Below are 27,181 nucleotides of genomic sequence, written 5' to 3'. Positions count from 1 at the left end.
AAAGGTCAAGAAAATTAGGGCCCGATAAAAGGTCTTCCAAGAAAGGGGAAAGAGGTCTGCAGAGGTCCAAATAATTTTATTAAATAAGTTTAAAGAGCTCTCAATGCCTTCCTTAAAACTACAACTCAATATGTTATGGTAAATGCACAGTCATATAAATATTAAGTGAGAGCATACAACCTTGGGAACACAAACAGGCACAAACTTGTTGCTGTTATATCAAACACTATTAATACAACCCAACTGCATTCAGTGCACTGTTTATCAATTAAGACAGAGGGCTGCATGGCGCCTACCACGACTTAACGTCCGGTGCACTATAGAGAATTTGGGCCTTAATGCCTACAAGGAAGTATGTGCTCATGGGATAATTAAAATATATATATATATATATGGTTGTATACTAATGGCATTCCAAAGAGAGGCAAGGGAGACGTCAAATCAACCAATGAGTGTGTCTTTCTTCATAAATATAGTCCCATTATGAATAAAGACCCTCTCATTGGCTGATCTGAAATCTCCCTTGCCTTTTTTTGGACTGTTTGTACCTCAAGGAGAGGTGTTGATCTTCTCTATTGTGCCTGCTTGTATACCAATGGCAACATTAGCACATGGCCATTAATACAAGGAGAAAATAAATCATTTTTACGGCTGCAATAAAAATAAACTCAACAACACACCCTTAGGCAAGTCTGTCCCATATGCTAAGTTCATTTTTACTGAAGCATAGAAATCCCTAAAAGTTCTTACACCATTTCCTCCACTACTGCACTGCCTTGACACTGGCACTCCTCTGCTAGAACCCAACTGCTTTCTCATATTGGTCTTCCGTCATCACAGTTACAATGAAAAAAATACAAACAAAAACATTTAAGATGCATCTTCTGTCTCACTCCGTTCTGCACGATCACCTTACTCTTTACTTGTTAGTACATTTCTCCTGGCTTCATTAAGTTTATTTGAACTGTATCAAATGATCACTGGGGCAGTGCATTTTATTTGTGTACCAGCACTTTAGATCAAAACAACAAATCAATGGCAACAGGAAAAGGGAACTTAGCTACAGTAATGGATAGGCATAAAGCAAACAAGTTTAACCCACCTTATTCTTCTCCTTAGGGTCAAGGCAAAGGGCCAAATCTTGAGTTTACAAACACACTTCCTCTCTCAATTTATAATCTGAAAGTCTAGATCTCAGATCAACGGCCTTTGACTAACATATTCGGTTATATTAGTTGCAATCATCTTGCAAAAAAAATCTGTTTCAATGATGCTGCGATTACAAAATAAAAAAGAAAATCTCTCGACCTTCAGTTTCCTGAACTCGCTGCAGGCGAGCTTCTTTCTCGATTCTCAAATGCTTCCTTAGTCCAGCTGCTTTTGGGCACTTTTTAGACTGACAACAGGCAAATGACTGCTCCACGCGCCATCAAACCTGAGCATTAGTTGTGTCAGTCTTCTAGCCCCCCCCTCGCCCCCCCCCCGAACTTTCACTTCTTTGCGGCCGTTCTAACTCACCTTCTGGAGGCAACAAACCAATTGCAAAGGTAAGTGACGGGTATGGCGGTCAGAGACAGGACGAACACTCCCGTGGCAGCCGAGGCGCTCATGCTAGCGACTGGCACCGGCGGAGCTCTCAGCACCTCTGTCGCCTCCGCATTCCCCCTTCACTCCCCCCCCCCCTGTGGGACACCGGCGTCACGCGCTCTCTGCTTTCACTGAGCTCGTGCCACTTCTGTAAGGAAAGGCGAGTTTCCCGCCCCGCTCTCGGCAGCATCCCTTCCCGACCGGGATGGGGCGAGAGAGGCGGCAGCTTCCCGCGGCCCGGTAGAAGCGAACGGAGCGAGGCGCGGACAGGCTGCCGAAACCCCGTTGTCTCAGCGATGACGAACCTGACCACTGCTCGGCGGGCGCACGAGCTGGCATGCCAACCGCCTCGCGGGAGGGGTAAAAACGCGGACCTCACGCTCGCGCCAGTGCAACGGAATTAACTGTATTGTGACATCATCGGGAGCACCCACCCGAGCTCTGGGCTCGCGCCAGGGCAACGGAATTAACTGTATTGTGACATCATCGGGAGCACCCACCCGAGCTCTGGGCTCGCGCCAGGGCAACGGAATTAAATGTATTGTGACATCATCGGGAGCACCCATCCGAGCTCTGGGCTCGCGCCAGTGCAACGGAATTAACTGTATTGTGACATCATCGGGAGCACCCACCCGAGCTCTGGACTCACGCCAGTGCAACGGAATTAACTGTATTGTGACATCATGTGATTGGACCAATCGCTAGCCAGTCAATAGCAGGTACATTGAAACCGTTCCAATGTGTTCTGCCCTCTCTTTTCATCAGATCCTGAAACTAATGACAAGGGGCTGAAATCGATGGTCGGGGTACAGAGACTTGCTCTGCATAATCAGTGATGTTTTTGGCAGAAGGCAATTGCTCAGTCTTGTTGGAAGTTGGAGCTCACATCATTGCTTTTCAATTCTGCAGGGCCAATGCAAGGGGGGGGGAGAAGGTAAAACGCGGATCTAAAACCGCATGTCCTTAAAAAGCTGAGGTCCGTGCCCCTTTCTGGCTCTGACAGACCTCCATGGCAATTGAGCTCTGACAGATCCATCAGATCCGCTAATGAGGATGCACGCAAATGCGATGCGCACGTGAGGCTCGCACCCCGACACAGCAACTTTAACCGTGGAACCCTCGCCGCGTCATCAGCGGGGGAGAAATCGACTGCCGCCACTTAATGTGGATCGGAAAAGTTTTGTCCGCCTCGCCTTTCTAGGGCTCCCCCCCCCCCACCCACCAGTCCATGAAATCTGCCCAAGCCGAGGGAACCGCTTCCATTACCTGCTCCGAGCCACCCGATCTCTGCCCCGACTGCACCGATGCGTGTCCTTATTATCATTACCCGCTACCCTTGATTCTCTTTCCCTTTGGCACCTGCAGCCCCTGCTCTCCCAGGTCCGCAGCCTCAGAAGGGCTTGCGCTGAATTCGATCTAAGGAGTGGGAAGAAATGGAGCAGATGACACCTAGCAGGATGTTAGCAAGTGAGAACCAGAGTGCGGGTACTCATTTGTTTAAGTCTGGGTATCTTTATGGAATTTAAATGCAAAAAAACAAAACAAAAGGGTGAAAACATACCCAATACAGAATATAAACAAGGACCCATGAAAAAAACCCTAGGATAATGTGGATACATACAGCCATGAGGAATATACGATGGGCATGCGAGACGGATCAGTCAGAGCTCAATTGTCATCGAGGTCTGTCAGAGCCAGAAAGGGGCACGGACCTCAGCTTTTTAAGGACGTGCGGTTTTAGATCCGCGAGGTCCGTGTTTTACCCCTTCCCATGCAAGGGCATTCGACTCCTCATTAATTTTAAGCTCCTGGGAGGACATAAGAAGTGGAAAAACAGTAATCTAAGGTAAAAAGAGCTATAAAAACGGCTACGGAACTTTATGTGAAGAAAATAAATAAAAACAAGAGAAAAAGGAAACCCACGTAGTTCTCTAAACTAGTGGTGGAGAAAATAAAGGCAAAAGAATTGGCGTTCCTGAAAGATTAAAAACCCCCAAGAAGAAGAGTACAGAAAGGACTATCGGGTGAAACTGAAACAAATCAAGAGGGAGAGTAAACAGTGGAGTGCCGCAGGGGTCTGTACTAGAACCGGTGCAATTTAACTTTTTTATAAATGATCTGGAAATTGGAACGACGAGCAAGGTGATTAAATTTGCAGATGACACTAAACTGTTCAAAGTTGTTAAAACGCATGCGGATTGTCAAAAATTGCAGGCGGACCTTAGGAGATTGGAAGACTGGGCGTCCAAATGGCAGATGAAATTTAATGTGGCAAATGCAAAGTGATGCACATTAGGAAGAATAACCTGAATCACAATTACTGAATGCTAGGGTCCACCTTGGGGGTTAGTGCCCAAGAAAAGATCTGGGTATCATCATAGACAATACGATGAAACCTTTTGCCCAATATGAGGCGGTGGCCAAAAAAACAAACAGGATGCTAGGAATTATTAAAAAAGGGATGGTAAACAAGACTAAGAATGTTATAATGCCCCTGTATCACTTCATGGTGCAACCTCATCTGGAGTATTGGTCTTCTTATCTCAAGAAAGATATAGTGGTGCTAGAAAAGGTTCAAAGAAGAGCGACCAAGATGGTAAAGGGGATGGAACTACTCTCGTATGAGGAAAGACTAAAACAATTAGGGCTCTTCAGCTTGGAAAAGAGAGCTGAGGGAAGACTGAAGTCTACAAAATCCTGAGTGGAGTAGAACAGATACTAGTGGATCGATTTTTCACTCTGTCAAAAATCACAAAGACTAAGAAACACTCGATAAAGTTACAGGGAAATACTCTTAAAACCAATAGGAGGAAATTTTTTTTCACTCAGAGAATAGTTAAGCTCTGGAATGCATTGCCAGAGGATGTGGTAAGGGTGGATAGTTTTAAGCTGGTTTTAAGAAAGGTTTGGACAAGTTTCTGGAGGAAAGGTCCATAGTCTTATTGAGAAAGACATAGGGGAAGCCACTGCTTGCCCTGTATTGGAATCCGTGACAGTGCACTTCAATGGTTCTCTTCATTCCTGACTGACAAATCGCAGAGAGTCCTACTATGAAAATCCTTATCTGAACCCAAACCACTCCACTATGGAGTGCCTCAGGGAGCCTTACTTTCACCTCTCCTCTTCAACTTCTATGTCAAACCAGTACTGGACATAGCGGGAAAACACCAAATCAGAATCCACTCCTTTGCTGACGACCTACAACTCTGTCTTCCCCTAGGCTGTCACTGAGACACACAAATCAAAAATCTACAGTCTTGCTTAACTGAAATAAAGACTTGGATTACCGTAAACAAGTTACATTTAAATTAATCCAAGACAGAACTTCTCTGGATCCACAAAGATCTATGCGTTTACCCCCATCCGTCCTTTTCCTGGGTCACAAACACCCTTACACCCAAAGACAACATCCGCAGCCTAGGAGTAACTCTTGACTCTAATTTATCAATGACAGATCACGTATCCAAACTACTATCATCCTCCTTCTACTACCTCCGCCAGCTAAAAACCATACTTGCCTACTTCTCAGAACCTGAATTTGCCCAACTACTTTACGCTTTTGTACTATCCCACATAGACTATTGTAACACTCTACTATTGAGCCTGCCTACCAAAACTCTCTCCTGTCTCCAAAGGGTGCAAAACGCTGCAATCCGCTTTCTGAAAAACCTAGGCATCCGTGATCATGTTACCCCTGCATTAGCTTCCATGCACTGGCTGCCCATTCAAAAACGCTGCACCTTCAAGGCCCTGGTCCTCGCTTTCAAAACCTTCCATGAAACGATTCCGTACTACATGAAAACTAAACTACAAATCTACTTCCCAAAGTGACCACTGAGGTCCCAAAGAGAAAAAGGACTACCACACCTTCTAGCCACTCCCTCAAAACTGAAACTGCCCGCAAACGCTCCTACTCACATTTCATACCCAAACTTTGGCACACAATCCCTCCATCTGTCAGATCACTAGATGGACTCTGGAACTTCAGGAAGGCCATGAAAACCTTCCTCTTTTCTAACCCAGGGCCTTAAAGTCATTCACCCTGAAATGCCACCCAGTCAACACACCTACACCACCTAATCTCACCAGATGCTACTTAGTGCATATGTTTTATTGTCATGTCTATATTGTAATTTATGTAAACTATGTCATCCCTGCTCTGTCTGGATTATTATGGATGTACTTTGTAACCCTTTCTGGGTTCCTTTGGGAGGACAGGCTAAAAAATTGAATAAATAAATATTGCTACTCCTTGGGTTTTGGCCAGGTACTGGTGACCTGGATTAACCCAGTAAGGCTATTCTTATGTTCTTAAGCTGGAGGGAAGGTCAAGGGGGTAGGGGGGGAAGGAGATGGCTGAAGGGAAGGAAAGAAGAGAGAGAGCTGCAGGACCTGCAGAAGGGGGAGCTGGAGAGAAGGGGAAGAGGTGCTACACACGTTGAAGGGGGGGGGGGCTGCTGGAGGGAAGGTGCTGGACCTGTTGGTGGGGGAGCTGAATGGAAAGAAAGGTGTCATAGTGAGGGGATGAAGGAATGAAATACTGAACACAGCAAAAGGAGGGAGAAAGGGAAGCGAGAGGAAGACACACAGGGAGGTATACAGAAAGAGGGGAAATAATGGGGATGTAGAGGAGAATAGGGACAGGGACACAAAGGGAGATGCTGCATGGGAATGGTACATGGATATAGATGGGCAATGCCAGACATGGGAGGGGGTATACAGACACAGAGGAAAGTGCAAGATGTGAGAGAATAGGAACATAGAATGGAAATGTTGTTCTGGGGGGGGGGGCATAGGAACAGAAGAGTGATGTGGGACATAGAATAGTGATGATAAATGCAGGGAGATGGACACAGGGAAGATGCTGGACAGGGAAGCATAGGGGATACAGAGAAGGGAAAGATAGGTACACAAAGATGGATGATGAGCAAAGAGAAAGAAGAAAATGTCTAATGAGCAAGAGACCCTGGTGAGTGAGTTAAGAGATGACAGAGGGAAATGGAAACCAGAGCCTGGGACCAAAAATAAAATGACCAGACAACAAAAGGTAGAAGAAATTTTAATTTTCTATTTTGTGATTAGAACTGAAATGTTTTTCCTGCCAGTGCTGGTGTTAACATGGCTAGGACCCAGGGCAGAAATTTGGGAGAGGACCCCCAAACTCACTACCAGCCTGTACCACCTCCAACTTCCAGAAGGCTTAGCACTCTCTCTAGCTAGGGGACAGTTGCCCTAATTGCATTGCTTGGCCTAACACCATCCCTGGCATGTGTGATCTTTATATTTTACACCACATAGAAGGAATTGGATCTTTCTATTTCTTTGGCGTTGTACTGCATGGAAGGTGTGGCTTCGTGGGATTTTGGTTTAATTTATATTTATCACGTTTGGTCAGCTATTATATATTTTGCATTTATGTTCCGAGGACTTTGGGTAGGGTCTGAGGCAGAGGCTTGAATAGTAGTGATATGTATTCAGGTACGCTATGGGCTTGCCATAGAGCAGGGATGTCAGAGTCCCTCCTTGAGGGCTGCAATCCAGTTGGGTTTTCAGGATTTCCCCAATGAATATGCAAGAGATCTATTAGCATACAATGAAAGCAGTGCATGCAAATAGATCTCATGCATATTCATTGGGGAAATCCTGAAAACCCGACTGGATTGCGGCCCTCGAGGAGGGACTTTGACAACCCTGCCATAGAGCTTATGGTCTCTAACTTCTAAGTGGGTACACCGGAGACAATGGGACATGAAGGTCACAAAGAGTATCAGAAGCAGGAATTGAACCTTATCTTTCCTGGTTCTCAACCCAATGCACTGACCACTAGATCACTTCCTGATAGATTGTCTTGGTTCTGCCTTTCTCCCTCCCCCCCCCCCTCCAATATAGAGCACAGATGCTCAAGTAAATATTAACTATTTCCCAGATGGGCTTGTCCAACATGTTTGGTTGCACATGCATTGACTGCGTTACAAACTTCAGAATGCCATATTTTCATTGCAAAAGGCATCTTCCAAGCATTTGTTGATAAAATCCAAGTTTGCCTTCAATCTATCACCTAAGAAATATAATTATGGTGTCCTAGCTATATGACACAAGTGAACAAAGCTGATATCCGTTTTTTAGTGGTGTTTTGCTTTTTAAAGTCACTTGTTTTTCTTGGACATGTATGCTAACCACCCAAGGGATTGAAATGTACTACACACTCTACTGCTTCACACTTCCTGATAGTCAGTCTCTCAAGCTGTCAGTCACACACTCTGGGGGTCACTGTCTCACACCCTCTCTCACTGCTCAACTCTCAGTCCCTCAAGCTGTCACTCTCCCACCGTCTCTCACACGCTCTCTCACTGCTCAACTCTCAGTCTCTCAAGCTGCCACTCTCACACTCTGGGGGTCACTGTCTCTCACACCCTCTCTCACTGCTCATCTCTCATTCTCTCAAGCTGTCACTCTCACACTCTGGGGGGGGGTCACCGTCTCTCTCACACCCTCTCTGTCTCTCAAGCTGTCACTCTCACACCCTCTCAAGCTGTCACTTTCACACTCTGGGGGTCACAGTCTCTCTCACACCCTCTCTCAGTGCTCATCAGTCTCTCAAGCTGTCACTTTCACACTCTGACTTTCTCTCACACTAGTACTCTCTCTTCTTTTTTTGCTATCTAACTACAATCACTTCTCCTACCACAACTAATCTAATCTGGGTTTTATGAGTCAGTCCCACTATGCCTAAGAAGGCTGAAGGCAACTTACAGAACATTTTTTTAAGGAGATACTGTTTAGTGTAGTGCAAAGGATGCTATAGAATAGATGCTATAGAATTACAAAACCATTTGAGGTAGGCAGGTCTCACAGTGCAGTTTATAGATACACGGATAAAGCAATTCAAGGATATAAGGAAGGTACGTTATACAGACAATTTATGGAGAGCTAATATTGTTTGAGGAGTGAAGCTAAGAAGCAGAGATTGTTATAGTCGATTTCAGATGGTTGGATGAGTACTTGGTGCCTTAGGGAGATAGGATTTGTAGGTACGCGTGTCCTTTTCTTGGGTATATGGGGGTCAGTATATAGAGTGCATTGAGCCACATAGAAAGGTCTTTACTACACCCACAAGGAATCACCATTCCACGTATACGGCTATAGATGTATAGGATACCAATTGCTACCACAGTAATGTTCTGATGTCTTCAGGGACATTTAGTAGGACAAGTAATTGAACCTCTACTGTAGAAGTTTTGCAAGTCATAAAATCGAAACTCTATCATGTGTAACTTAGACATATTAGGGATACGATAACCAAAATCTCTGGACGTCCAGTAGAATGGTCTGCAGACGGCGATATTTCAAATGTATAGCTATACCATAATTGAAGTGACTTGTTCCTTCTAGACATCTTTTTGATTATGGCCATCATAGGAATGAGCATCGGAGCAGCCACCGCCGTTGCTGGCACTAAAACCTGCGCTACTCATTCGTAAAAGAGGGGCTATGTGTTTTTATCATGATCTAAGATGTTATGCAAGATGGATTTTTCACTTTTTTTTTTCCACTTCAGCCATCTTCTAAACTGTTTCTTGAAGTTTTTTTAATGACAAGTATTTTTTGGTTTTATCTTAATTTGTTTTAAGTCAGTTGGATTATATATTTACGTTTTATCATTTAGTTATATGCCCCTCAAAAAGCCACACAGGTGACATCCATGTTCAATAAACTTATTCATCTTCATTTGGTCTACCTGTTATTTTATGCTTTGGATGAGTGCATATTTTGCAATGAATAAAAATCAAGCGAGTAGGGAAACTGGTCTTTGTGCCTATAAAAGGCCTGATGAGACACGGAATATAGCACCAAATATTTAAGCTGTCAGTAGAGTCTAAATTCTATGGCATCTGTAGTGGAGCCAGCATTTGACAGCCTCTTCATTCCACTGTTGAAGTTTTGGCAGTGGGCCCTACAGTAAGATGGAACAGAATCATGCCTGCCCCGTGTGACACATGGAAACTGGCCCACACTTATGACATGCTACTGACTGAATTCAGTACGCTTTAAGAGAAGGGAGCTGTTTACACCCAGGGAAGGGCTTTACAGTGCACTAACAGTACTGCAGTCCACCGACCATAAATAGAAACACATGTCTCTTGCTTTTGTGTTCCAGCAGTCAGCAAAGGAGGTATGCCAATCTGCTTCTTTCCAGACTGCAAGAGGCCAAATAATAGAGGACTACTGTACCATTTCATTTACCTTTTTTTTTTTTTTTGCTATAGAAGTGTCTTGCAAATTTTTAGAAGCCGGGGCTACGTCTGGATGGCACAGACGTCGCCCTGCAATGATGTCATGTGCATGTGTGACATCATCATGTCGACATCCATGCATTTACAGAAGCCCTCCAGACAGGGCCCTGAGCTTGCTATTACTACGCCTGTGTGTGTGTGTTGGGGGGGGGAGGAGGAGAGACCCAGCGCCAGCTGACTGCCTACAGAAGATGCCTCTCACCATGAGAGGAACATCCTATAGGAAGTCAGCTGGCGTTGGTACCTCTCCTCGCCAGCGTCTCACAGCACACCTTGAATCTTGCTGTGGCAAACAGTTTGCAATGCTGTGCTATGGTATGCACCAGAAAAGGTTCCAGTTCAGACTTTCATTATTATCTATATATATATATATATAAAATCGGAGGTGTGTATGTGTGTGTGTATGTGCCGCGATCACGCAAAAACGGCTTGACCGATTTGAACGAAACTTGGTATGCAGATCCCTCACTACCTGGGATGATATGTTCTGGGGGTCTCGCGGCCCACCTGCACACGTGGGCGGAGCTACAAACATAAAATCAGATTTCACCCATTCATGTCAATGGAAAAAATGTAAAAAGCTGCCATTCTCACAGTAATTCAAAAACGGCTTGACCGATTTGAACGAAACTTGGTATGCTGATCCCTCACTACCTGGGGTGATATGTTCTGGGGGTCTCGCGGCCCACCTGCACACGTGGGCGGAGCTACAAACATAAAATCAGATTTCACCCATTCATGTCAATGGAAAAAAATGTAAAAAGCTGCCATTCTCACAGTAATTCAAAAACGGCTTGACCGATTTGAACGAAACTTGGTATGCTGATCCCTCACTACCTGGGCTGATATGTTCTGGGGGTCTCGCGGCCCACCTGCACACGTGGGTGGAGCTACAAACAGAAAATCTGATATCACCCATTCATGTCAATGGAAAAAATGGAAAAAGCTGCCTTTCTCACAGTAATTCAAAAACGGTTTGACCGATTTGAACGAAACTTGGTATGCAGATCCCTCACTACCTGGGGTGATATGTTCTGGGGGTCTCTCGGCCCACAACTCTATGTTGCTTGCTCAAGGGTGGGTTCACCCAACAATTTATATGTTCTTGCTCCTGGAGGTGAAACTAAAAATGTTGTTTATAATCACGTTTTGCATTAGTTGTATTGTATTCCTTTTGTCAAATATTTCACCTTATAATTTGATTATTGTACTTTTTATTAAGCTGTAAAACAATAATTTCATTCACCACTATAAAGTATCTTTATTTGAATCCATTTACAGTGTTATTGCTATAATTAAATACCCGTGCACCGCCGGGGCATCAGCTAGTCTAATTTATATTAAAGTTAGAAGAATGGCAGTCAAATTCATAATTTTCATTAGATTTCAAGACTAAAATGCATTCTAGAAATACTTTTTGCAGGAATCAACTCAAGAAATGAATTAACTTTCTGTGCCATAGACTAACACGTGTGCAGAAATGCAGCAAAGAAAGGTTTTTACAATCTGCTAAAATCTCTGAGCTTGATAATCAAAAAACACTTGGACACCAAGCTGAACAGCTAAGTGCTTTTTTTTTTTTAAGTATTAGGTGATACTGTACATATAAGACTATAGAAAGTTTACTGTATTGGGGACAGTGGCATAGCTGGGAATCAGTGGGCCCTGGGTGAGAAGACTGAGATGACCCCCCCCCCCCCATACACACACACAGGTCTGGCACCTCTCCCCCCTACCAAACACCCAGTTGCTTACCCACCTGCCAAGTCCTCCAAATGCTACAGTGATAGAGACAGTTCTCTGGCAAGGAAATTGCATCAGAGTTTCAGGACATGGTAGAGTAAAGGTCCTGCCAGTCAGAAAAGCAGCCTTTAACACTGTCTCCGCTGCTATAGCATTCAGACAACCCAGTGAGGGTAAGAAACAGGATGCGGGGAGAGGTGCCAGACCTGGGTATGTGGAAGGGAGGGTTCAGCTGCAGGAGGCATAATACTTACAAAACTAATCGTAAGTACACACATGTCACTAATGCCTTTCCACAATACAGATTATCTTATAGCTGAGGAAACAAGTGCAGATATTAGATGGGGACAAGATCCATTGGGATAAACAGCTGGAAAACTAAACATGAGACAAGTTGATTATACACTTAGCCCTCCATATTCACGATCGAAGACCCCCACCCCTAAATTACATCACAGGAAATCCCTGCTCCCAGCTGCACTATCTTCATTGGAACAGTCAGATTATTTGCAGTTTTGTGTGTCTTTTTTTGTTTTACAGAAAAACTGTTTTTTCTCTATTTGCTGCCTTGCCGTTCCCCTATCACCGCAAATGCAGAGGGGGAAGTGTACGGTTAAACAAGATAAAGAAATGATTTACAGCAGGGATGCCTACACTTTTTATGCTTGCAAACTACTTTTAAAATGATCTACCAACAATAAAATTTTATAAAACACAAAGCACACTGTACACAGAGAAAATGTTAATCATCATTTGTATTTGGGGGGGGGGGGGGGTTTCAGAGGTCAAAGCAGATGACTTTAAAATATGCAATGCCACCTCAGTAACAACTATACAAAAATAGACAAATATACCCCCTCCCCTTTTACTAAACCGCAATAGCAGTTTTTAGCGCAGGAAGCTGCGCTGAATGCTCTGCGCTGCTCTCGATGCTCATAGGCTCCCTGCGCTAAAAATCGCTATTGCAGTTTAGTAAAAGGGGGCCATCACTCTTGCATTCACAAAGAATGAAAGAGTAGGTTTCTTACCTCTGCTAATCTTCCTTCTTGTAGATCTTCTCTGGAGGCTGAACGGCTGGGATTTTGCATCTCTGTTAGCTTCAGCTGCAGGGCAACTAAAAGATGATCCCTCCCCTTTGGGCTATCTGCCCGGGAGCTTCCTGACATGCCCACTTAGTAGAAAAGCCACGGAGACCTATGGCAACAGGAAACAGAAGAAAAGAAGGAAAAGACGCGGGAACTCCCGCTACCAGTCAATTCTGCTCAATATCATATTATACTAAAAACTACGGCCAAAAATGGCCAACTGGAACCAAACAGATTAGGCAAACATTATAAACTGCAAATCCCAGGGAAAGCCTGGAACCTGGAAACAGCCTGAAGATCAGAAGGGGTACCCCCCAGGGAACCCCCACCAACCCTTAAACCTTACGAAGGGGAATACACATGAAATTCTTAGTGAGGCTGATCAAAGACAGAAATCTAGCTTACCAGTTACTGATGAGGCGACCTGCAAATCGGACAAAACATATGGGCAGGCGTTCAGCCTCCAGAGAAGATCTACAAGAAGGAAGATTAGCAGAGGTAAGAAACCTAGTCTTTCATTCTTGTACAATCTCTCTGGTAGCTGAACAGCTGGGATGTATCAAAGCAGTCCCAAAACTCAGGGGGGGCCCGATGAGCCCGCCGCAAGAACAGAAGCGCCAAAGGCCGTATCACCCTTAGCCGCCATATCAAGCCTATAAAACCTAGAAAAGATATGAAGGGAAGCCCACATGGCCACCTGACAAATCTCCTCAGGCGAGACCGCATTAGATTCAGCCCACGAAGCAATTCCTCTGGTAGGCTTCTTCCCCACCACCACATAGGCCGCGGAAATAGCAGCACATATCCAACGCGAAATAGTAATCTTGGAAGCAGGCCAACCCCGACGCACGGGGCCCGCCAGGACAAACAGATAGTCCTACAGTTGGAGTCGCTAGTGGCTTCGAGGTATCTCAAAAGAAGACACCGTACATCCAGTGACCGCAAAACACAATTCTGAGACTGGGAACCCGAAGGAACCAAGGCTGGCAACCGAACTTCCCAGATGTGGAAAGAGAAAACCACTTTCAGAAGAAAAGAAGTCACAGTCCTGAAAAAACACCCCATACTCCATGATGTGAAGAAAAGGATCTCTGCACGACAAAGCCTGAAGCTTCTAAGTCCAAAAAATATAGTTTTTAAAACTTTAAAGAAAATTCAAGATGGCCACCGCGGATGCCTATTTTGGCAGAAAAACGGCCGTTAAAAACGCAGGAAACCGCTATAAACGGTGATTTTAGGATTTTACAGGTGGGGGACCAGGGCATGCAGGGAAACCCCCCAAAACCCCGATTTAAGGACCCCCCAAAATCGGCAAACTCTGTGACTCAGACACCACAGAGACATGTGCTGCAATGGAAGTCTAAGGCAGCCTGTAAAACAGAGAACAAGCAAGATCAGTAAACTGGATATTTCAGATCTGGCTGACTCAATTTCCCTGTCACCTCAGATCACGACCACCAGGACCCCTCAGGGAAATCAGGGAAGACACACGATGCGGTTCCAATCCTGGCGTACCTCCTCAGAACCGCAGCAGCCTGCGCTCTACCCCTTTGCGGATGAACCAGCGGAGAGATGGCTCCAGAACCTGGTGACCCGATTCAATCTGCAGGCTGACCAAAGGGTTTACTGTAGTTTCAGGCTTAGAGAGCACCCTCCAGAAGCAGATAAGCTTTAAAATGTCTGCGATCTACCGCCGAAGGATCACTCACACAGAGTTGATCTGCAGTATGTGGGCAAACCTGAGGAAAAAATAAAATAAAAAAGAACTAGGAATTGAAAACAAATTACGAGCAGAATTAACTGAAATGAAACCAAGCAGTGAAGCTGCAGGAACAAACTGGGCATGTCAGGAAGCTCTCGGGCAGGTAGCCCAAAGGGGAGGGATCATCTTTTAGTTGCCTTACAGCTGAAGCTAACAGAGATGCAAGATCCCAGCCGTTCAGCCTCCAGAGAGATTATAAAAGAACAGTGGTTCCTGGTCTCTGTGCTCACAAAACTGATTTTGCAAGGAGAGGCAGAGACCAAGAGCCAGAGTGGATGGTAGCATTTGTTTATCCAGCACAGAGGAAAAGAGCTCACACAGTGTTTTCTTACAGAGCAGGAAAGAGTAAAAGAGAGAATATCTTGAAAGTAGAAGAAAAGATAGAAGTGCCTTGAGGCAAAGGTAAAAAAGAAATGGTTTCAGGGGTTGAGGAGGGGGCAAAGGAAGAGAGTTCTTTGGAGATAAGGGAGGAAACAGCATGCAGGATAGGAAAGGGGTTTTAGGGAGTAGAGAGAGTGCATAGGCATTTGCTAGATGTAGTATGGATCAAATTGTAAGAAAAAATATAATCTTTAACAATTCAAATAATGGAAAAAAAAAAAACCCATGGAGATGTGGAGTGGCATTTTCAATATGAATAAATTTGCTGATGACACAAAGTTGTTAAATCACAAGGATTGTGAAAATTGCAAGAGGACCTTGGGAGATTGGGCATCAAAATGACAGAAAACGTTTAATGCGAGTAAGTTCAAGTTTATTAGTATTTGATGAATCGCTTATTCGGTTTGCTAAGCGATGTACAAAATTATAAAAAGAAGTAAAATTACAAAAAAGACAAACCAAATGACAAAATTCTTGATAAGACAAACTTGAATTGGGAGGAAAGGAGGGGAAGTTACAATTTTTTTTAGAGGAAATAGACAAAAAAGGAAGAGAACAATGGGGAACAGGAAAGATAAAAAAAATCTGAGAATATTTAACAAATCTAAAATTTAAATGTTAAAAGAATCTTTAAAAAGATAAGATTTTAAGGATTTTTTAAAGGAGGTGAGATCCTTTTCATTTCTAATATATTGTGGTAATGAGTTTCACCATTGGGGGCCCATTACGGAGAACATATCAGATCTTCTCGTGCCTACTATTTTCAGAGAGGGGATAGATAGGAGATTTTGGAAGGATGATCTGAGTGGTCGTATAGTGTTATGGGGTATTAGTCGTATAGTGTTATGGGAAAGAGGAACCCGAACTTTAGCTATGTGATGCTGGGTTCCACGTTAGGAGTCACTGCCCAGGAAAAAGATCTAGGTGTCAGTGCTGAGGATACGTTGAAACCCTCAGCTCGTGTGTGGCGGCGGCAAAGAAAGCAAATAGAATGTTAGGAATTATCTGGAAAGGAATGGAAAACAAAGATGAAAATGTTATAATGCCCTTGTATCACTAAGAATTGCTGCTGCTGGGTCAGACCAGTGGTCCATCGTGCCCAGCGGTCTGCTCCCGTGGCGGCCCCTAGGTCAAAGATCAGTGCCCTGAGACCAGCCCTACCTGTGTACGTTCTGGTTCAGCAGGAACTTGTCTAACTTTGTCTTGAAACCCTGGAGGATTCCCCTATAATAGCCTCTGGAAGAGCGTTCCAATTTTCCACCACCCTCTGGATGAAGAAGAACTTCCTTAAGTTTTTACGGAATCTATCCCCTTTTAACTTTAGAGAGTGCCCTCTCGTTCTCCCTCCCTTGGAGAGAGTGAACAAAATGTCTTTATCCACTAAGTCTATTCCCTTCATTATCTTGAATGTTTCAATCATGTCCCCTCTTTTCAAGGGAGAAGAGGCCCAGTTTCTCCAATCTCTCACTATACGCAAACTCTATGATACTGTGTGCAGTTCTGGTTGCTATATCTCAAAAATGAAAGCAGAATTAGAAAAGGTACAGAAAAGGACGATGAAAATGATAAAAGATTTGGGATGACTTCCCTATGAGAGACTAAAACAGATAGGAGGGGCATTTTCGATAGGACATATAAGTCTGAGATTGGACATTGGACATTGTAGCCACCACTAGAGCCTCTAAGCAGGTTTCAATAGTGCCCCTAGTGGCTACAGCAAAAATCAATCCGGGCGTGCCACTCAGAATTGAGTCAATCCCGCAGGGACTGAAATACTATATATATATATATAAATAAAAGAACCCACAAACTTCCAACAGCAATAGTTAAAAAAAAAAGTTTAAATAGTCAGAATGTGTCAAGTCAAAATGAATTGTAATTTTAAAAAAACCAACAAAAATCAAAGGAAAATCATGTGTAGTGCTTAGGATTTTTTCACTCAAACAGTTTCTTTTCCAAAGTTTTTTCCCCAGCCTGCTCAATGCAGGTCTCAGGTAAGTCCAGCTCCTTAGCTGTAGCAGTCCAAGCATTCAAACAGCCCAAACACAAGAGCCTCCGGGTAACACAGCACTGCAGGGGCCAGAATTGCCTCAAGTTTGCATTATGTAAAGCACAAAAAACAGCTTTCAAAATTCCCTCCCAGATAGTGGCAAACTTCTCCCCATAAGACAATCTCAGCTTCCTACAAGCTTAGGCTGAGAGAACCAAACACAGCAATCAAAAACCTCACAGTTCTGGCAGTCCATGAAAAAATAAAAAAAAAATAAATATATATATATATATATATCCTCAGCAAAAACAAAACTGTTAAATTCCAATGTCCCAAACACAGAAACATTTTTTTTATAAACCTCAAAGCTCTCCAATCAATACTTGCAAATGGCAGCCAAATCCACATCCATCAACTCTGGTTCCTGGAACAGCTCCTGGGGAATTAATGTTTTTTGGAACTCCATCTGCTCCTCTTGGGCTGGAGCTGCAACTTCAATAGAGAAACCTATCTCCTTTACTTCCATCAGCTCAGGAAGATTACCCTGGCTTAGGCTGGGAAGTTGTTCCTTGGGAAAAGGCCTGTTCCTTCCCACTAACAGCCTATTCAAATCTGCAGGCTTTTCATGTGGGGAGCCACACCCTACCCTGGCTGAGCCTGCTCTCATCTGAGTCTCTCTATGGCTCCCCCGGTGGACACTAGGGAAATAGCACTGCTCCCTATTCCTAGGAACAGGTTTGTTTCAAGGTCTGCTGTATAGAGTAGTGCCTGGCTTAGGCTGGGAAGCTGTTCCTTGGGAAGAGGCCTGTTCCTTTGCTCTAACAGCCTATTCAAATCTGCAGGCTTTTCATGTGGGGAGCCACCCCCTACCCTGGCTGAGCCTGCTCTCATCTGGGTCTCTCTATGGCTCCCCCGGTGGACACTAGGGAAATAGCACTGCTCCCTATTCCCAGGAACAGGTTTAAAACCTATGTTTCTGCTCCATCTGCTCCTCTTGGGCTGGAGCTGCAACTTCAATAGAGGAACCTATCTCCTTTACTTCCATCAGCTCAGGAAGATTACCCTGGCTTAGGCTGGGAAGTTGTTCCTTGGGAAAAGGCCTGTTCCTTCCCACTAACAGCCTATTCAAATCTGCAGGCTTTTCATGTGGGGAGCCACACCCTACCCTGGCTGAGCCTGCTCTCATCTGAGTCTCTCTATGGCTCCCCCGGTGGACACTAGGGAAATAGCATTGCTCCCTATTCCTAGGAACAGGTTTGTTTCAAGGTCTGCTGTATAGAGTAGTGCCTGGCTTAGGCTGGGAAGCTGTTCCTTGGGAAGAGGCCTGTTCCTTTGCTCTAACAGCCTATTCAAATCTGCAGGCTTTTCATGTGGGGAGCCATCCCCTACCCTGGCTGAGCCTGCTCTCATCTGGGTCTCTCTATGGCTCCCCCGGTGGACACTAGGGAAATAGCACTGCTCCCTATTCCCAGGAACAGGTTTAAAACCTATGTTTCTGCTCCATCTGCTCCTCTTGGGCTGGAGCTGCAACTTCAATAGAGGAACCTATCTCCTTTACTTCCATCAGCTCAGGAAGATTACCCTGGCTTAGGCTGGTAAGTTGTTCCTTGGGAAAAGGCCTGTTCCTTCCCACTAACAGCCTATTCAAATCTGCAGGCTTTTCATGTGGGGAGCCACACCCTACCCTGGCTGAGCCTGCTCTCATCTGAGTCTCTCTATGGCTCCCCCGGTGGACACTAGGGAAATAGCACTGCTCCCTAATCCCAGGAACAGGTTAAAAACCTATGTTTCTAGGTGCCTGGGTAGGGTTTCCCTGTCCCCCCCATTCTGGGTCTTTGCCATCATAAAGCTGGTCTGACTGGTACTGGGAGCTGGCCTTGGAAATCCCCTTTTTGAGCTTCTTGCCACCTGAATAAATGCATGTAAACCGTTCTGAGCTCCCCTGGGAGAATGGTATAGAAAATTGAATAAATTAAAAAAAAAAAAAAAAAAAAATTAATAGGAACCATGGCACATCACCCGAGACAACCCAACATCATGGAACCTCCCTCCACATCACCCAACACACAAGACTTCATGGAGCACCCCCCCCACACACACCCCCACATCACCCAACATCGTGAAACACCCCCCCACACACACACATCACCAGACACCCCATACCTTCTGCTGCAAAATTGGCAGGAGGGAAGTTCACTCCTTCCTGCTTACAGGGCTGCATGCTGAGAATGTGCAAATTGGATGAAAACTTTGGATTTGGAATTGGTGGTTTACAATTGGTTCCAAGGATTCCTTAAAACAAGAACGTACAGAGTTAAGACAAACAACACGAAATCTAACCCATGGTCAAATCCATGCGGAGTCCCGCAGGGGTCACCACTGTCGCCCATTCTATTCAATCTCTTCATCTCCTCCCTCGGCACCACTTTAGACGACCTAGGTGTAACATCATTCAGCTACGCAGATGACATAACTATACTCCTCCCCTTTGAAACCAAAGACCACACCTCAACAGGACACCTGGAAATAATTCTGGATGAAGTAGAAAAATGGATGACAAACCACAAACTGAAACTAAACTCGGACAAAACCAAATTCCTAATGCTTGAAACGGACAAAAACCCATCCATAACAGACCTAGAAATTAAAGCAACCAAATACCCAATCCAGACCTCACTCAGAATCTTGGGAGTGCTGATAGACAGATGCTGCACTATGCAGACCCAAATCAACAAAACTACCCAAAAAGCATTCTTCACAATGCGCAACTTAAGAAAAATAAGGAAATTCTTTGACAAAGAACACTACAGGATAATTGTACAATCCCTGGTACTAGGTCTCGTGGACTATTGCAATATCCTTTATCTACCATGCCCCACAAACATGATCAAAAAACTTCAAACTGTTCAGAACACAGCCCTTAGACTAATTTACTCACTCGGAAAATTTGACCACATCACCAATGCCTACCTAGACTCACACTGGCTACCGATTCGAGCCAGAATTCAATTCAAACTATACTGTCTACTCTTCAAAGTAATTAACGGTACTGCACCCACCTACCTAGATGACCGCCTAAACCGTAACCTTCCAACCAGAACAAGAAGAACACTGACATCATTCGCATACCCACCACTCAAGGGTACTCACCGCAAAAAGCTTTACGATAGCCTCCTGGCAACACATGCTGCAAAACTCGAACCCTCCATCACCAGATTGTTAACCACAACATCAGACCTCAAGACATTCCGTAAAGAAATCAAAACACTGCTGTTCAAAAAGCATATACAATCTACCTAACCTCCCTCACCCCATCCCCCAAGAAACCAAAACACTGCCGTCCAAAACATCTTCCGATGTTACTAAGTCTTTACTATCATTCTGTTATTAAGTCTCTATCCTCAAACTGTATTCTCTATTGTCATGTACCATCCTGGAAATGTCCAGTTCTCTTCTTATGTAATCCGCTTTGAACCGCAAGGTACAAGCGGAATAAAAATCACTAATGTAATGTAATGTAATGTAATGTAAAAGAAAGATCATTTACTGCCAGGAAAATGGAAAGTTTTGAGAACCAACTAAGGAAAAATAATCTGAGACTCCTAAACTTTCCTAAATGTCCCTTAATTTCACCAATGGAGATGGCAAGAAAATACTTTAAGGAAATTTTGCTAATTCCCACAGAAAGTTTGCCACCAATTGTTAGAGCTAATTATCTGCAACTAAAGAAACCTGTAGAAGTTTCCACTCTTAATGAGATTCAAGGGACAAATAATAACATGAATTTAACAACGTTTCTGGAGAATTCTTTAGAGGTTATAACGGAAAGGAAAATCCTGTTAATAACTCTTGCTTTAGAAAGTGATAGAGAATATATACTACGCTTGTTTTTTCGTCATATTAATGATCAATTTTTAGGCTCTAATGTTCGAATATTTCCTGATATGTCATTGAGATCTCAGAGGCGTAGGAAGGAATTCTTGGCATTACGGCCAAGAGTCCTAGCCTTGGGAGCAAATTTTATGTTGAAATTTCCTGTAAAATGTTTTGTTTCATATCAGAATAAGAATTACTTATTTTTTGAGCCTAAACAATTGATAGGATTTATAGAATCTAAAGAGCATGTAGTGCCTGTAACTGAAAATGAGTAACCTGCTATGAATGGCTGTAGCACCGCAGAAAAATGCTGCTTTCTAAGTTGGATAAGATTAGTCTTATTTCTATTTTTTCTTAAGTCTCTCTCCAAAAGTTGTGGACTAAATAATTTGAATTATTATTGAGTAACCAATAACACTGTGTTAAGTGGAATTGGGATTATAGTTTTTTTTTCTTATAATATTTTGTGTAATCTGTGTACAAGTATGTTTATTGCTTGTTTGTATTAATTAAATTGAATAAATAAATAATAATAAAAAAAAAAAGAGAATGTGCAAATTGGGATGTAGTGGAAGGGGCCTAAGGCCCTGATTGGCTCAAAGTGGTGATTTCTATGCCCTTACAGTGTGCAGAACTGCTGTCCTGGGGATTCAGAAGGTGTCTTTTTCCCCTGACTGAATCTCTGTCATTTGTCCAGCTCTAGAAGGCTGTGGAGGGGCTAAGCCTGAGAGTCCCACCCTTCCCTCACGTCCTGCATGGCATGTGGTGCAAAAGTGCTCTTCAGCTGCCCATTCAGCACAAAGGTGGCATAATACAAGTGGATTATGGTCTGAGGACTCTATCTCTGCCAGTTTTGAGGCAAAATGAGGAGTTCTGGAGCAGTTTGAAAATTTAAGAGAATAAATCTGCAAATCCAAGATGGCTACCACAGCAGCTTTTTGGCACCAGAAAACAGCTCAGGGTTGACCCCAAATTTTTTTTTAAATAGGATTTTAAGGGAGGACCAAGGACCTAACTGCAGAAGCAGTCAAAAGCTGTTTTGTTTGGGTAGGGGGCAGGAGCTCCACCCTAGCCCCAGTGAAAGCCTGCAGTACCAGCTCAGGACCACCTCCTACCAGCGTTGCACTTTAAATGTTCGGGGCAGCCACCATGCAGGCCTGACCTCGGAAGTAGAATGAAGGGGTCCAGGGCAGGCCTGCCCCGAAGATTTAATGTTAAAGTACAACATTGGCAAACGAGTTACTATGGAGGACAGATTGAGACATCCGGGTTTTACTTCCATTGTTCTGACTCCTATGTGTGTACATACATAATTGGGCGTTAGCTTGGATAGTCATATATCATCCACATTCATTTTAAAATGAACTACCTCTCCCTATAGTTTACTCAATTCTGGGACTCATGTGCACCCTCTGAGCTGGATCCCAGTCTGCGCTGCAGCAAACTGAAAGTGCGCGCGCAACGGAAGCGTCCCAACTTCCGCTGGCGGGCGTGAAGCCCGCCCCCTCCGCCGGAAGTACGTCACGGCAGCCCGGAAAGCGGCAGGCGGCCTCAGTCATGAGCGGCGCTCTTCTTTCCGGGGACCCCCTGTAGCCTCTGCGGGTTCGTTGCAGCCGTCATGGCGGCGGCGGCAGGAGCGTCGCTTCCGGAGGAAGAAGAGGAGGGCGGAGGCGGAGCAGCCGCAGCGTCGAATTTCCCGGCCGGCAAAGCCGTCGGGGTCCCCGGCAGCCTCCCTCCTCCCCCCTTCCACCGGGAGCCCATGTACAACTGGCAGGCCACCAAGAGCTCCCTGAAAGAGCGCTTCGCCTTCCTCTTCAACCACGAGCTGCTCAGCGACGTCAGGTTCGCGGTGGGCAAGGGCCGCCAGGCCCAGCGCATCCCGGCCCACAAGTTCGTGCTGGCGGCCGGCAGCGCCGTCTTCGACGCCATGTTTAACGGCGGCATGGCCACCACCTCGGCCGAGATCGAGCTGCCCGACGTGGAGGCCGCCGCCTTCCTGGCGCTGCTCAGGTGAGGAGGGCGGCCGGTGCCCTGCAGGAGCTCGAAATGTCTGTGCGATCCAGGGAGAGGAAGCCTAACCTGGACTATTATGCTGGAGGACCTGAATGTACACCGTTTAGGTTATATCTAAATACTAAAAATAAACATTCAAGGATAAGAATTGGCTGGTAATACTATTTCCCAGATGATCCAAATACAGACTGCTGTAGTAAAGAACTTTATCCTTTAATACAGTGGTCTCAAACTCCCTGCCGCCAGGTACCATTTTGAGGCCCTCCCCCCTATGTTTAGCATAATCACAAAAGTAAAATAAAACAGTTTCTGGATCATATGTCTCTTTAGCTATAAATGACACTATTATTATTAAGACTTAGCCAAAAGGAAAGATTTATAAACTATAAAGAGTTTTACCTCATGCAAAATTGTCATTTCTTTAAGAAGACATGAACGATTTTTTTTTTTTGAGGCCCAAAATGTGGCTCTGCAAAGGGTTTGAGTTTGAGACAACTGCTTTAGCACATTTTGTTGAATCTTGATTTTCATGTGCTAGTAAAACCATTACTCCAAAGAGTAAGCATAGTGGGCATATAAACCCTAGACTCCTTTATTTGGCAGGTTGTCTACTCCCTGATGATACAATATAGATCGTAGTATCTGAGGTTAAGTTCAGCCTTTCACCTCAGATGATCCTTTTTTAACAAACTTCCTAGAGGCTCAGAGGGCCTTAGATCCTGCCCACCCAGCAGCTTATTCCCCAGTGGGGCCTGGAATGGCCCCACTGGGGCCACCTCTGAGGTTAAAGCAGGAGCAATGTCCATTTCTTCTGTTTAGTACCACTGTCATGTAAAATGGTAGTTTTTGATGCCTAGAGGCAGGAGTGAATGAGTATCTCACAACCTCAGAAGTGAAAGAGGGGAGTTAGGAGCCCATTGGGCCACTACAAAAGCATTCATTGTGTGGGAGAGTTGGGGGCTTACCAGACCACTGGACTTTTTCACTGGTATTTTTCTTGTCTCCCTTCTTGTCAGTATGTTGGCCAACCCCTGCTTACAGCTGACAGTCAGGGAGACACCTTATGCCATATGTAGGAAACTCTAGCATGATCTGCATGTTTTTACTGAAAGTTGTAAAGAAAGCAACGTTTTTGCATTGACATGTAAACATTTTTGGCTGGATAATGGAAATTTTGTGTTCTTATTTACCCAAAATGTTTGCTGACCAAAGAGGAAACAACTGACTTAGATAAGGATCATTTTACTGGCAGTCAGGTCTGTATGATTGATAACTGGGATTTATCTGTAGAATGTTTAATGTTCATGTGTACAATTGGACTGATTGGCCTGTCTTTTTTTTTTTTTTTTTTTTTTAATCCTGTGCAAACACTGAAGGGAGCAATATTTCCAAGTTTTGCTGTGGGTTAGTTAAGGATGGAGACATGTAGACCTGGAGGCCAGCAAGCAAGAATGCTTTGAAAATTTCCACCCTGCATATTTGATATGTATTTGTGAACATCTGCCCATAACTAGTTTTAATAATGTTGCTGTTTTGAAAAGTAGACTTATTGTGCATCTCCAGGGTGTATTTTGATCCTTAGAGATTTCTCGCACATAAGCCACATCTGCATTTCAAGGTGACCTGACTTTTATATTGCAGTTAAAATATGTGGGAAAGATCCATTTCATATCAAATGTGTATATGTTAGCTAGTTAGGTAAAAATTAGATCTGTAGAGAAAAGTTAGAGATTTCAGAAAAGATTTGCATTTTAATGACTTGCTGTATTTTTCGCTCCATAAGACGCACACCCCCTCCCCCCCAAAAAAAATAAAGTGGGTGGAAATAAGAGTGCATCTTATGGAGCAAGAACTGATGGCAGCCATTCAGAGAGTAGTGCAGGACCAGGTAGGCATGCGAAAAGCTCATGCCTGCCTTGTGCATCACTCTACTGTTGCCGGAACAGATCAGCAGCCGTTCAGTGAGGCAGGAGTGCGGAGAGCGCGCTGGACTGCCTGGATTAAAAAAAAGTGCCCGGGGGGGAGCTGCCTACCCTGCTAGACCTGCCTGGGGGGGGCTGCCTACCATTGAATTTAGGAAACACCTAAAAACATACCTGTTCTCGAAATACCTAGGTGACGAATCAGGACAATAGCCCCCATCGCAATCCCTCCCCAAATTAGATCTTGTAAACTGTTAACCTCTAATCTCTAACTATGAATGTTCCTTTCAATTTATGGAATTTTTCTAATTCATTGTAAACCGCATGGAACTTCACGGTCCTGCAGTATATAAACTGTTGTTATTATTTTTATTGTTGCTACTATCAGATATTCACTGCTACACTCTGTAATTCGATGTCTGTGCAGTTTCTCTTCATTGTAAACCGCCTAGAAGTCGCAAGATTGTTGGCGGTATATAAGAATAAAGTTATTATTATTATTATTATTATTAGACCTGTCTTGTACCCTGTCCTATCTCCAGATGGGGGCAGGGCGGTGGGCTGAATTTTTTTTTCTTTGGGTTTTCTTCCTCTACAGGGGGGGTGCGTCCTGTGTTCGGGTCTGTCTAATAGAACGAAAAATAAGGTAAATCATGTTATAACAAGCTAAATATTTAAGCAGCTTGCATGAGGCTATGCACACACATTCTGATCATATGGGCCACTGTTGTTTTGCCCCCACTTTATATGGGCTTTTACTCAGTTTCTTGTATAAGAACAAGTTTAAGTGTTTGTGCTAGATGTATAAGTAAAGTGTGCTCTGTGGATTTAAATCCTCAGAAAGCTTTGTTTTTCCTAGAGAACTAGGCTGCAACTACAGAGTTTAAGCCAGCCTCCTCCTTCAGTGTGAGAGAGAACAGTTGCCATGTTTGTAGACCGCTTGGCTATATGAGAACCTGAGTTTAGTTAGCATTATTCTCCCACCAGATTTTCATCCTTTATTTCTAACAATCTAATACAGCTTAGGTTGCAATATCTAAGTCTGGAGCAGTGTTTTCCCTGCTTTCCCTTTAATACCTTGAATAGGATGGGCTAGTAGAGTGAGAAGATTCTGTGAAAGTTGAACTGCCTTGAATTCATCAGTTGTTAGTGTTCTTTACTTCATGTTATTAAAGAAAGTTGTTCAAGAACTACAGAGTCTGGCTGATAACACTAAGATTATAGAAATAAGAGTTAACTGAATAGGAGCCTCATACAAATGCCAGTATAACTCAGAGTAAGTTCAATAGTGTTTAGCCATTCTGAGGAGTCCTTGTTTTTCAGTACAAAACCTAAAGGAATCTATGGTGAACTGTTCAATACAAACTGTAGACAGCACAGTTGAAATTACTTGGATATGCTAAAACTACACTTCTTTAAAGAATAACAGATAAAAAAACAGAAGAAAATCTAAATTACAACCACAACAAATATACTCCTGTTTTAGTCCACAAAACCTTACAGGGCAGAGATGGCAATATTAATAGTGGAGCCATTTAAACTAATAGGAAAAACCTAGGAAAATGCATTAATGTGTTTTTTTTCTGATAACTATGGGCTCCTTTTATCAAGCCGTGCAAGTGGGGTTAGCGCACGTGACTTTTAATCATGCGCTAACCCCCGCGCTGGCCAAAAAACTACCGCCTGCTCAAGGCAGGCATTGGCGGCTAGCGTGGCCGGCAGTTTAACGCGCCTTAAACCGCTAGTGCGGCTTGATAAAAGGAGCCCTATTTGTCTGTAATCATGGAAATCTTTTTCATGTCCAAAAAAACCTCTTCAATTGAGCTGGCTCAAAACACACATTTAACTCCCAAATATTTAATCAAGCATCTACACAGATAGCTTAACAGAAAAGAAGCTCCCAGATCTTTGATTGGGTGGTTAAATCACTAGTCAGACTTGATTTAAATCATGGTTCTCATTGTATTTACTGCCACTCAGTACTGCCCAGAAAAGGAATATTTGCTTGTTTCAACTCTTTATTTCTTCATAACAACTGTATCAAAATGACGGTAACATGGAGTAATATATTTTTGCTCAAATATGACAGTTCCTCAAGGCACACTCTAAGACAGTGGTTCCCAACCCTGTCCTGGAGGACAACCAGGCCAGTTGGGTTTTTAGGATAGCCCTAATGAATTTGCATGGGGCAGATTTGCATGCCTTTCACCTCCATTATTTGCAAATCTCTCTCATATTCATTAGGGCTATCCCAAAAACCTGACTGGCCTGGTGGTCCTCCAGGACAGGGTTGGGAACCACTGCTCTAAGAAATATGATGAAATCAAAACATTTACCAACCTGAAGATCCTGCCTGTTAAACATGTTCCTTTTCTCATCTTCATTCAAGGACTTCTCATGATGTTTCATTCAGGCTACCTGGCCTTGCATTTCTTTGTTGTATTGTTTATATTTTGCATGCATGCCCACCTTACTGAAAGGTAGAGGAACTTCATTAAAATATTACCAAACTGGGTCTCTCTTACGGC

The 27,181-nt window shown here is 43.9% G+C and overlaps 2 protein-coding genes across 13 annotated transcripts in view; one reads left to right on the top strand and one right to left on the bottom strand.

The window, feature by feature from the left end:
- Positions 1-22,127, bottom strand: part of TM6SF1 (transmembrane 6 superfamily member 1) — a 74,287-nt gene extending 52,160 nt beyond the window's left edge. For 2 of the 10 annotated variants that reach the window (XM_033919884.1, XM_033919888.1), the window contains exon 1: positions 19,006-19,109. Coding sequence is in view for 5 of the 10 variants with exons in the window: in XM_033919879.1 (XP_033775770.1) it covers positions 17,226-17,349; positions 17,869-18,028 (284 nt within the window). In the remaining 5 variants the exon portion in view is untranslated. Of the gene's footprint in view, positions 1-1,102; positions 1,441-1,518; positions 1,660-17,203; positions 17,839-17,868; positions 18,094-19,005; positions 19,110-20,369; positions 20,548-22,087 lie in introns of those variants that run through there. The other 8 variants (XM_033919882.1, XM_033919879.1, XM_033919886.1 and 5 more) reach the window with 8 other exon arrangements.
- A 99-nt stretch (positions 22,128-22,226) lies between these two features.
- The window catches only part of BTBD1 (BTB domain containing 1), a 30,163-nt gene continuing 25,208 nt past the window's right edge, over positions 22,227-27,181 (top strand). Inside the window, exons 1-2 of one of the 3 annotated variants that reach the window (XM_033919877.1) lie at positions 22,741-22,886; positions 25,252-25,299. In XM_033919877.1, the coding sequence (XP_033775768.1) occupies positions 22,765-22,886; positions 25,252-25,299 (170 nt within the window). In that variant the 5' untranslated portion in view covers positions 22,741-22,764. The other 2 variants (XM_033919875.1, XM_033919876.1) reach the window with 2 other exon arrangements.

This window comes from Geotrypetes seraphini, chromosome 14, assembly GCF_902459505.1.
Source record: "Geotrypetes seraphini chromosome 14, aGeoSer1.1, whole genome shotgun sequence".
Classification (NCBI taxonomy): domain Eukaryota; kingdom Metazoa; phylum Chordata; class Amphibia; order Gymnophiona; family Dermophiidae; genus Geotrypetes; species Geotrypetes seraphini.
Note: the sequence above shows the minus strand (reverse complement) of the source record. Positions and strands in the feature narration are given on the sequence as shown.